Below are 12,943 nucleotides of genomic sequence, written 5' to 3'. Positions count from 1 at the left end.
CATGTGGCCTTTACCTGGCAGGAACAAAGGACTGACTAGTAGTCCCTTCAGTAGAAAATGGTCAGACAGAGATAGATGTTGAAAAATTTCTTTCTGATACCTATATTTTAAAGATGAGTTTCTGAAGTGCGAGTTCTGTTTTCTGTTAACAGTAAGTGTTTTTTCTTCTTCAGGGAAAATACCAAGCCAGGATCTCTTCAGGATGTTTTCATCTCCTCTCTAAAATTGCTGCAGTACTTCTTTTCTTTTACTACATTCTGACAAAAAGGAGATGGTACAGCCATGGCAGCAGTAGTGCTTAAGTCCTGAGTCTGTTGGGATGCATTGCACTACTCAGCTGTTGAATAGCTGAACACCAGTGTGCAGACCACAAACCTGAATTAACCTCTGCTCCATGCTTACCTCTGCTTGCCAAAGGCTCCTGATAACAATCCAAGAACAAACCAATGTTTTACTCAGTGGAGTGATCCAAGGACCATGGCTTGAGCATAACAGGGGGAGAGTCTACGTGACGGTTGAGATGCACCTGAAGAGTTTTTTTCTTCCACTGTAAAGGATGATGAAGATAAAATATTTTGGAAAGTCCAAATCAAACAAAATGAAAGAAGCCAATTTCCTGTATTTTATATTTTGTAGTAAAAACATTTTTGAAATGAATTTTTGAAAAATAAGCACTACAACATAATCTAACAATTTTTGTTTGTTAAAAACAAAGAAAAAGAATAAAAAAAATGTTTAAGGAAACAGAGTTCATGTGAAATATTACAGCCTCAAATTCGGTAATTTGACATTAAAAAAAAATAAGTTACTTTGTATAATTGCTCATTAGATGTGTTCCCAGTCGCATTTCAACCACAAATCATCAAGCCTTACTATCTGCTCCATCAAGTTCTGTTTGTTCTGCTTAGCTGCCATTTTTGGCAGCCATTCTGCTCATCTTTGCAGCATTATTTCAATCCTGTATTCTCAGTACTGTGGGAAATCTGAATTCAGCTTCCATTGATTTTGGAATAAAAGTAATTTTTGAAATATTACTAGGATCAGCATTTGAACTTTCTCTACACTTTCTTATTTTTTTTCTCATTTAAAAACAAGAATCTATCTTGCAGGAGCTGTTTCACAATTGCGTGTGTCTCAGACTTCTCTTTCTATTTGTTTGGTATCATATTCCAGAGGTGTCATACTCTCTGTGATAGGTGGTGTATATAAATGCGTATATATATATTTTTATATATATATCAGTGGATAGATAAAGATTTCTCCACATATATTCTTTTAGAAGATGTAGAGAATTTACAGTACAAAATCAGAGAAGTCAAAGCTTTAATGACTGAACTACCTTTGGGAGATTTTATAGAAGAGAGTGTTTATCTATTCTAATATTTTTCTTCTCCTGAGGAGATGAAAGTTCACTTTCACTAAATCTGACATGCTGGCTATACCTCTGTCAGAATAATATCAATGAACTTCTTGATTTGTAAATCAGAGAGACTTTGAATCCCAAAGACAATATGGCTTTTAAACATCTATCTTTGGGGTTTATTTTATTGTGACACCAGCATATCTGGTCAGCCACTGTCCAAGACTACTACAGAGAAATGGTTGTCTTTGTGCGCTTCTCATTGTTATTCACCAGCAGGATAGCCATCAGAGGGTCACATTAAAGTTCATTCAATCAAAGCCATGGCAGTAGCAATAGTCCGCCTCAGGTCAGTACCATCTCTTGAGATTTGTAGGGCACTACCTGAAGTTATCTGCATAATTTTATGTAGTATTAGTGCCCTGATACTTTGTAGAAAATATTTCAAAGGCTGTATCTAGTGTTCTTCCCCAATGACAATCCTGTTCTCTTTCCTCTTACTGTCCTATTGTAACCATTTGCATGTATCTTCTTCAAACTTCTAAGTAAATGGTCTCTCAGCTATAATCAACATCTAATGCGTATTATTACCTTAGATTCAGTTAGTGATCATATTTAGTTTTTATATTTCTGTGTTGAAGTGGTTATTTGTTTCATTGCTCGTATTTGTTGTGGGAACCTCTGCTTTCTACATTTGAGATAATCTTCAAAAGTGTTCTTCTATGCCACAACAGGCATTTAAGTTGGGATGAAATAAATCATAGGCAAGCAGTATCTGCTTTTCTTCTTTGAGTAGGAAGAGATACTAGATAAATGGTGGCTATATCTGGATTGGTTGTATTGGAGGGATTAATGAGGGATTTGTATTACTTTCTGTTAGAATACGTATAATTCAAAATTTTGAGACAGAACATACTGGAGTGGAGATGTGTGGTTTAGAGATGCAAGCAACATATTTTTTTTGAGTAATTACTGCTCTTTGTTCTAAACAATGCTAGTGACTCATAAATGACAGAATTTACTGTCAGAAATCAGTCCTTTTCAAAAGTTGGATTTTCCTCAGTTCTTCTCATAGATTAAAAAAAAAGAAAGGAAATTTAACTGCATCCTTTAATCAAAGTGTTTTGATACAGAATCATAGTTCTAAAATACTTAGAAAAGATCTGGGCTTTGAATGAGAGCTGTGTTGAAATTAAATGCCTTTTTCTGTGTTGATTTCTGTGTTGTTCCATATCATGTGTAAGAGAGCTTTTTTCTTTCCTCTTTTTTCTCCTTTGTTGAGCAAAGCTTAGAAATTGCAGAACTCCTGAAAGCAAAGCAGCTCTGTTCACACATCTAGCTTATCCAAACATTCTTTTACCTGCTGCAGCACTTGTGGTTCTTAACTCTTTCTTTACCCAACTACATGAAAATTGTTTTAAAAAAACACTATTTGGCTTATTTTCATTTCACAGCCACAAACACAGTGGGAAACCACAATTAATTGTATTCTCAACTAAAATAACCAGAGTTTGGAAATAAAATTTAGTTTTGCCATTAGTAAATTTAGCTATGAAACCTATAGATTCTTGATACGCTTTGTTATCACATAGATTCTTCATCATCATGTAGGGAATATATTCTTCAAATAACCCTAGAGAGAAGCAGTATGACAAGTAGTTAGGTGAGTTTCAGATCCCTAATCAAAATTAATAGGGTTTTTTAATAATCTTCTGTGTTTTCGTGCTTTTTTTTTTAAATGTACTCTTGTGACAGAAATAATTTACACAGAAGATCTCATTCAGTAATTTTAAATTGTGAATAATGCATTTGTTGATAATTTCATAATGCTACTTAGAATTGGGATTTGCAGTGTTTTTATAAATATTGGGGATAGTGTGTATTCATTTAGCTGGCTGATGAGATGCAAAGAGTGCCAACTGAATGTTTTTTCTCTTCAGATCCTAAAGGAGATCCAGGACTTTAACCCCCCCCNCCCCCCATTTTCTACGTTTGTTCTGAGCTCAATACCTTGGTGGACTTTTTCATGCCAAAATTTAAAATTTCAGTTGATCCTTAATATGTAAGTGTGTTAAGGTATTAAAAAAATGTAGATGAAAAACTGAAAGCATTTTTTGTTAGTGTTACTTTAAATGTTTTAAATGGTATAAAATTAATGGGTAGTGCTTGCAGGGTGTTCTCTTTGGTTCTTTGTCTCCATCATAAGTTGCAACCCTAGATCTGTTTTGAAAGCTCCCAATATCTTTGAGGTCTCAGCGGTTCAAATACTTCTCCAGTGGAGACTGAATGTGTGAGGTTTTTTGCTCATTCTGTCTTCTGTCTTTCAACTTGTCAATGTCTTATAGAAGTTTTATGTGTTGTATTGAATGAAGTTTAGGTTTTATATACAAAAAATGTTAGCAGTTTGTTGTAGTTGATCAAGATTTCATCTATGCCTAATTTTGTAGGTTATCATTTTCTCCTTACATTTCCTTGACTGAATATATAGGAGAACTTGATAGTATTTGAACACTGGATATATTAATAACCCTTCATTTTCATTATATGGCTGTTGCTGTAAGATTTGTGAAAACTGATGAAAATTAGCCTTTTGACTATTATTTCTTTTAAAGGGCACTCTGAGGAAGTTTATGACAACCAGCTTAACGTGGCTTACTGCTTCAATGACCCTGAGGAGAAAGAGTTAAGGAATTACTTTTATGAACAATGCTTTAACACTGCTCAACTAATAAAAACTGATGGTGGAAAAAGACAAGCACAAGCACATGCACATATGGGCCTTATCAACGAGGAGCAAGGTGAGTCACTGTAGCCATAATGCTACATTGTATCAGCATTGAGCCAACCATATTTTGTAATTTGTGTATCATTACTGGGCTCTTTATCACAGTGTAGAATCTGTTTGCAACCATTATTCAAAAGAGGTTCCAAAGCCATTGCAATTTTAGCTTTTGGAGCAGCAAACAAGAAGAGAAACAAGTATACAATTATTCATAGGCCTGTGTCCTTTGCTTACTTTCCATGTACAGCCATATGAAAAGCAAAATGTAACTTTAAACGAAGCATTCTTTTACCACAACGGTTCTTTTTGTTCAACCTTATTTCCTTTTGCTTGTTTTTGACAAGAGACTGGTAATGCTGCTTCAGACTACAGATACTTAACTAGTGGCATCTGTAGTTGAACAAACTGGGTTGATTTAAAAGATGTGCGAAAGCATCGTTTAGTTTAGTCCTGCCTCAACAATGGAAAATCTACACTTGGATAGAACAACCAATATTTTGTTTTGTTTTGTTTTCTTTTTAAAATCTTTCTGCCATCTGAACATCACACGATGGTTTGTTGGTTTTTTTTTTTTTTGTATATAATTGCCATAGTGTTGTTTGTTTCACTTTAAACTCCGTTTCTCCGTATATGTACCTCTATCCTATACACAGTGTATATATATAATATAGGATATTAATTGATGTAACTGCTTACCTTATTTTATATTTTTTTAAAAAAATAGGTTACCTTTAATGGCAGACAGCTTTGGTTCTGTACAGCCGGATATATGTAGAAAAGGTTTTACTATGTTTGTATCAACTCTTCTCATTTTGTGGGAAGAAAATCAATGAGTGAGCCTCAAGTAATTGAATAAAATCTCCCAGTTCTAATTCCTGAGTGTACTGAACTGCTAACCATTTATTCAAATATGTGATTTACATGGTCATTATGTTCTTGTTTATAAGTTTTACCTTGTGGGTTGAAAATATTCCAACACTGAGAAGACCTTGTAGTTGACTTCTCAGCTAGAATGGCTTTTCTCAGGAAAGAAAAAATAGATTAACAGAAACTGAAATGTTGTGTGGAAATAATGCAATTCTAGTAAACTGCTAGAAAAACTAAAAACAAAACCTGACAGATTGGTTACGTTTTGAACGATGGCCTCGTTCTCCAGCAAAAGCATGGACATGGAACATGAAATCTGCAACATTTTTGTTGTCATTGTTAAAATGCCTTTGTCATGATTTTTTCCCCATGTTCCCTTAAAGCTAAAAAATCTCAACTTATTCAGTATTTCCTTGTGTCATTCACACTGTTTTCCTCTGAACCATGTGATATCTTTTTTGCCTGCAACAACCAGAACTCAACTGAGTTTTAAAATTTGAAGTTGTGTTTCAGTAACAGATAAAATAGAAGGATTTCTTTTCTTACAAGTGTTATGATTGTATGATTATTTGTTTTTTCAAGTATGATGATTTATTCTATCAGTGAACTAGTGATAACCAATGTTTACATAGGACTTCCCAACCAATTTGCACTCACAGTAATTACAGGTGAACTGTGCTTCATTAGTTCTTTACAATAAAGTTATGACAGTGAGAAAAGCTTTACTAACTTAAATAGAAGTTTCCTTTGTTGACACTCACTCTTGATGTATTGGTTTTGGTTACTGTGCATTTTCATGGTTTTTTTTTTTCCTAAAAGTTGGGGAATTATCTGTTTGATTATTTATTCCAGCTGAGTTCCAGGAGTCTGCCATCCCAGCAGATAAGATGACACTTGTTTAAAACCCAGCCAGTCATGACCAAGTCATTTTCATTTTGAGTGAAAAATGCTTAATTAGATTATCTGATCCTCAATAGAATAAAATGATTGAAGTTGCTGGATTTTTTGGTAACCTTTTCATCCAGTTCTTCAGTTCCTAAGAAATAAAATTTTAAGAAGAAACATAAAAGCAAACATTCCTATCTACCTTCAAAGAATCATACTGATAGTGACTGGCACACACTGCCAACATTTTTCAGCATTTTCTTAACACGACTTTAATGTTGTGTTAAGCAAAAGTTCCTGAATACTTAACTATCTTTATGCCTTCAGTTTCATTGCAAAAGCATTATAAGTAAAGTTATGTAATACACTTTGAGATGTTCAGCGGGGGAGAAATTTCGTTTTCCTGCTGTAAAATGTTAGAAACTTCCAGAAGAGAGGCCTCATATTAACAGTGGTAAGGAGGGAGAAAGCAAGGTGCATTTTTCACTGCATGGGGCAAAGCTCCAGTGGATCTGTAGGGTCTGTCTTTTGCAAATATTTTATTTCCATAGAGACAGGTGGAAAAAATGAAGCAGGGAGTAGGCATAGAATTTGCTTTGAGGGATCACAGAGAAAGAGACAGCAGATGTTTTCCTTGCACTTCATATTTTTGAAGAGTGAAAAATCAAATCTCAAGTTTGGAATGCTGAAAAAGTGTAAGAGCAGATGTTGAGTTGGGATTTGTACAGGACTGTATAAAATTACGTGAGTATTAATGGTGTTATAAGTAAAATTCTGAACGCATTGCTTTTTATATTAAAACAAATAGATATTGCTTGTAAATTATATGATTTTTATTCTTCAGTTATTTATAGTGGTGTAATCTGATTTGTCTGTGAAGTGAATGAGTCAGATGTCTGCTTCCTATGGGGATATATACAAGAATGGATACATACGAGTAGAGGTGTATGTGTCCATATATAAATATGAGAATGCTTGTGTATGTATATGTGAATGATGCTTAATACACAATATTTTCAACTGATTTAAATCATTATATCTATATTAACTGTATTGATTAATAGTGCAGACAAGAAAATAAGAACATTTTAAAAGAATGAAATGTTAGTCTGACACAACTGAGTGAGGGAACTGAAAAGAACTGGTACAGGATATTTATGTCTAAAAGGATGGACACGTGTATGTGTGTTTTTATTACTTGTGAATGGAAGCCATGTATATATGCTTAGAAGTATAAAAATAGTAATACCTGAGTATTTGCAACAGACACAAATGGAAAACTGTCTTTGGAGCACACGTGATTTCAGTGGTTGTTCTTTGCAGAATGAGATTTTTAGTTCTTATTTTAAAAACTGCATTTGTAAAATAAGTTCCCTGTTTATGAGCTACCAAAATGAGAGTCTATTCATGGACTATTGTAGAAGAGTTCACATTATGATAGTATTCAATCAGCTGTACTCACCCCATAGTTTGTCTTTCCTCAGGGAGGTGATATTTCATTGTTTTATTACTTTGGTTACTAGTCATTTTCTCATATAGCAATTAAACATTGTGATGTCGTTTCATACACATTGAAAAGGCAATTCATATTTGTATGTTTTGTCTCATTAAATCCAGCGTTATTTGTTGTCCAAGTAGGCACTGGCTTTGTATCAGAATCTCAGTTACGCAAAGTAAATTTTCAATATATATATATATTCCTCTGTTTTGAATGTGTTTTTAGAAGTAATAACCAGAATCATCATTTTAAGTGTGTTTCTTTTCTCCACATCTCAGAAAATAATATTAGTACAGTCTGAGGACCCAACTGTGATAGTTATGCCATGTCAGTGTAAATTTTTCTAAAGTTAATTACAGACTGCATTTACAACAGTTTTTCAGTGTCATATCTTACAGAAGAAACAGAATGAGTGTACTGATAAGTACAATGGCTAATTTTCATGCATTCTTATATTACCAGTACTCATCATTACAATATTTGAGTCTTTTCTGTTTTGTTTTAAATGATTATTCTATAATGCGTGAAATAATACAGAACTTCAATGTACACTTTTAAAAGTTTCAGATAATTTACATGAGTAACAAAAGCAGCCCAAGGGAAACAAAGAATTTGTATTTGTAGGAGCTATTTACTTCAAAAAGTTTGTAGCAAAATTAGATAAAATAGGTCTATATTTAAAAACAATAAAAACAGACATCTGAGCAAGTGCTTGTTTTAAAAGCAGCCATCAAGGCCACTGCAAGTGTTTGTGTATTTTAGTGTACAGAGATGCATACTATTGTACGTATATATACGTACATAGCCTGTTCTTGAAAGCCAGTAGTTCAGATACCAAAATATCGATCTTAACATCAAGCAATTCTGCCTTTGTGTGATGAACTTAAAGATAACTAGTAAACATATCTGATGATGTTTTTCTAATACAGATGTATAAGCACTCTTTCTTCAAGGCACACCTTTGCAAAGAGGCTGGTTAGTGGTACACTGTGGGAAAGTGGAGCAGGAAGAATCCAGAATTCTGGAGAAAGCAAAGAAAAGTTACTTCTATGTTCTTACCATAAATATCTATCCTCCCACCCTCAAATGGTGCAAGGGCCTCAGCACTTACTTTTCAGACTTTACCATTGAAAGTAGACATTCGGAGGTCATGGGTCACTTCCTGTATTAGTAAATCAAGCACTGTCCAGAGATTTCTGTGAGCACAGGAGCGCAGGATACTGCTGAAATGGTGCTTATAGTCCTTCACATGGTTTTAGCTCATGCCACATTGAACTTCCCTCACCTGCAATTGTTCATGGGCACAGCTGGGCAGTTAGGAGTGTTGTAAGGATTTCCTTACAGGCAGCTTTCACGCAGCCATGGAGTTTTCAAGAATAAGACAGTTTACTAGAATAGATGCACCTCCCCATACCCATTCTTCAAAGTGCAAGGAGATATTTCTGGATACATTTAAATAACTAGTTTTGAGGAAGCGTGGTAAGTTTCACAATAGCATCAAATGAATAAAACTTCCCCGACAAATTCCAAATGTAAATCAATGCCATGCCAGAAACTGCCTATCCCCTGGTACAGGAACTGTGAGATGTGTGAAAATTATGCTGTTAAACTTGGTGCAGTGATGACTTTGAATGAGTAATCAGATTTACGTTATGCTAGCACATAAGGGTCAACAGAAGTGGCAGTAATACTTTTTCTGAAATGCTGAAAGACCAGGAAGACTAAAGACAGACGGAACTACAAAAAGAAGAGCACGGCATACAAAGCTGTTAGATGATACCTCAGTGCTGACTCCTATAGCATTCAGCTAATTCATACACCTTACTTTTTCTTCCTTTATATGTTTTAGATTGCAAATCTTAGACAATTCCTGATAAGAAGGATAAGGAACCTGATAAGGTCTCCTTAGTCCTTTCTAAAATATGTTTAGACATGTAAAATATCTGCCATATTCTACACATTAATGAAGGGGCTTTTTAAAATGTTCCATCTTGATCCAGTTCTGCCTTGATTATAAGCTATGCTAAGCTCCTGCTGCTTTCCAGTCAGGGCAATGTTATGCTGGAGTTGAGTACTTCTCATCTCCTGCTGCACCCACCTCCCTAAAAAATAATAAATTGGATCTAATTTATGAGACAGGTATAATTGTTCTAAGTGTAATCATGGATAAAATGCAGTCTCTTTTGAATATTAGAATTTAATGTACTTTTCTGATTGAAAGGCCTACTGAACACAGGAGAATTGATAAATAAATTTAATTAATTTGTTGTAAGGGGAAAAATGAGGTTCTTTCAGACTGTCACAATCTAGATGAAGACCAAGGAGTAAGATTCTACCAATAATTTCACCCCACTGTTGAAACTAAAAGTTTTAATCAAGACATTGTAGAAGCTGCAGGGAAACTTCTGTTGAGCTCATAGGACATTTGAGCCAAACTTCTCAAGTTTAAGTATTAATTACTAGGTATATTCGGACAACAACATCTAGAAGTCAATTCCTGGCATCTTTTTCTTTGGAATGAAAAACATCTAAACTGATTGTTCTCTTGTTCATAGTAGGTCCTACTTAATCCATTGCTAAGTAACTGTTTGTTTTATATTTTGAATTGTTTATGGCAAATGTTTTTCAATTAAAAAACAATAATGTATAAGTAATTGATAGAAATTTAGCATACATACATGAGTATCTACGCAGAGGAAATATACAAGTTTAAGCAAAATTTCCCCAATTAGTTTGCCCTCAGGCAGAAATGATTTATATTCAGATTTTAAAATATATAAAAAGAATATTAATCTTGCTAAGTGAAGAACTAAAAAGTTTACTAAAGACAAAACTTAAAAATCTTATGAAAGTTCTTATGCTTTTTTTGAGTCCATTTTTTTACTTTATTACATTATGATGTAGTGTCTCTTGCTAGGATATTCCTAAGAATATCCAGAATAAAATTTAACTATGGGATGGGTGGTCTACATTAATAACACTGCATACCTTTATCTGTGTAGAAGTCCACGAAATCCAATTGAACATCAAATTCTCATCGTGTTGTATAACATAGAAACGAGAAGTGCATCTTTACGATCTGATCGCAAAATTAGAAACAGCTGGTAAATAAAATTAACCAGTGGGACAACGTATATGAAGCGATAAGTTTCTTCCCTACACATGGAGTGCAGAACTGTTACTTTTGCTGCATTTGATAAGCTATCTAACCTGCCTATTTGACGTTATGTTTCCACCATAAGGTACATAGCCAGTATCTGGAAGTCCATACTGGCATATTCACAAGTGCAGGTCTAACACTGGAGGAAAAAAACCTAAAATTGATCCCATTTCTCTTTTCAGATTTAAATCCAAAACAGCAAGTCATCTAATAAGGGGCTTTATGGTTTCATTCTTCCATGCCTCCGTGTTAGAGTTCTCTTTTTCTAAGCAACTTTTTTATTTTAAAATGATAGCCAGATAAGTTTGTGATTTTTGAGAAAAAGATTATTCTCAGAATCTTCTTTCTCCTTTTTTTCTTTATTTTTATAGAAAGATTTCTCATAATGCGGACTGAAAGCCAACATAATTTTTTAATAAGAAGTCTGAGTGTTGGTCAAAAAAGGACAATGGACAAAATAATGGCAGGTCTAGAGATTTAGACTATATATCCTTTGAGGCAGAAACCACCGCTTTGATCTGTGTTTATACAATATGACTTCCTTTTTGCTTCTGTAACACGTGCCCTTGGTAAAATTCACTGTGCACTGTGATAAAATTGAGAGATGCATGTCAACATGCTGTTGACTGGCCAAGAATTAGGCTGCCCTCTGGAACATGTACATCAGAATTCTGCCTGTCTTTTTGTGAGTTTAGAATTCGGATCAGTCTCTGTTCTCCAGCTAATCATTTTCCAAAATCTGGCAGGAATTTAGTGTACAATTCTTTACCAAATTAAGGTGAAGTCCACTCCTTATCTACTGGGGGGACTGAAAAAATCACATAGGCTTGTTTCCTTTGTAGACTAACCTAAAAATGTAGTGTTCATTGTTTGGAGAAATCACATAGGATGTTTCATCTGATTGTTTTAATTTCTCTTTATGTAAGAAACGATATCAAGTAGTAATCAAGTACCATTGATCTTCCACGATATCCCCCACTCCATTTGCACTTCCCAGATTGCTAATTTATACTGTTTATTCCTAGTTGTGATTGTTTATTCCAAACAACTTTTTCAGAAAAAGGAATTTAGAAATAGTTCAGATCTGAAAACTTACATGCATCCTCTACCATTGTTCATACACCCATTGGTAAATGTTACGTTGAAGTTCATGTAGAAACATACACTTAAAAAGAATCTCTACATCAGGGAAGATGAGAGACGGAAAGAAATGTTTCCTTAATGGAAATAGAATTCTGCATATCCAATTTGATTTTAATCATTTGATTAAATGATCAAATTTGATTGATTTTAATCATATCCATTTTAATCATTTCCATCATATATTTTTCACCATATAAAATGAACCTAACTTCTGTTATTCTGCATTTACGGTATTTCACAAAGTTATTTTATTGTGTGATTGCTTAAGAACTGACACATGAGTTAGAGAGGAAAAAGTTGACTGTAGAGCATAATTTAAAAGGTTGAAGTAGCAAATTGCTAGGAGATAAAGTCTTCAGATATGATGCTTTTCTCTGTCAGTCAGTGGCAGAGAGAAGCAGCCATAAATCCAGATAGATTCCTGGGAAGGACGGATTTAAAAGCTTTATTAAATAATTGAGCTCATCCTCATGCAAGTGCAGATGGAGTTCCCGTATGAATGACATTTTATTACGAGATCATTACTAGTATTTAACTGGCATGCACTGTATTGTATGAATGTTATAGAAATTAAACATGTTTTCAGTTCAAATTAGTGTACTATTAAGAAAGTCTGAAAGAGGCTTCTGAAGATGCAACAGGAAAGCAAAAAAAGGCCTACTGAATGGATTAAAAAAAATCTTTGTATACTTAATTTTTTTCTTTTTTTTTTTTTAAAGAAGTGTTGGCAGGCAATGAAGATGTTTTGAATAGGAAAACTCACTGATAGTTCTGTAGGGTTCTTATTTTCACTTCAGAAAAAAAACCCACTGTGAAAATTTCTTCATGCTTCTCCTTCAGTTGATTTAAATCAAGTTATTATTAAACACAAGGAAGAAGTAATATTCTTTACATTAGGAAAAAATAAGCACATTTGCTAAAAGCCTCCTTAATTCTTTCACCAGCAGTATGACTTTCCCCTGCTAATTCTTTGAATGGGGAATTTCAGTTTTGATCTAACACCCAGGGACAAATCTGTATTCTTTCTCTGTAATGAGAAGCTCTTCAAAATATTCACTGCGTTGCTATACTGCTAATTCTAATCTGTGTAATTTATGTTTACTATAGAAGTTTTATGACATACTCCGAAAAATAAATCAAAAAATGTTAAGTCCGTTTCTGTTTGTAGGTATTTGGTGATTGTAAAGTTCAATTTCAAATAATTCTTAAAATTACTGAAGTGTTGCTGTTGTTTGTTTTGAACATTGA

The 12,943-nt window shown here is 33.9% G+C and overlaps 1 protein-coding gene across 15 annotated transcripts in view; it reads left to right on the top strand.

Annotated features, from left to right (window-relative positions):
- The window catches only part of TTC29 (tetratricopeptide repeat domain 29), a 189,313-nt gene that overhangs the window by 92,411 nt on the left and 83,959 nt on the right, over positions 1-12,943 (top strand). For all 15 annotated transcript variants that reach the window (XR_002437819.1, XR_002437818.1, XR_002437821.1 and 12 more), the window contains one exon: positions 3,973-4,158. Coding sequence is in view for 12 of the 15 variants with exons in the window: in XM_021393864.1 (XP_021249539.1) it covers positions 3,973-4,158 (186 nt within the window). In the remaining 3 variants the exon portion in view is untranslated. The remainder of the gene's footprint in view (positions 1-3,972; positions 4,159-12,943) is intronic.

Source organism: Numida meleagris, chromosome 4 (assembly GCF_002078875.1).
Source record: "Numida meleagris isolate 19003 breed g44 Domestic line chromosome 4, NumMel1.0, whole genome shotgun sequence".
Lineage (NCBI taxonomy): Eukaryota > Metazoa > Chordata > Aves > Galliformes > Numididae > Numida > Numida meleagris.
This window is presented reverse-complemented; position numbering and strand designations above follow the sequence as displayed.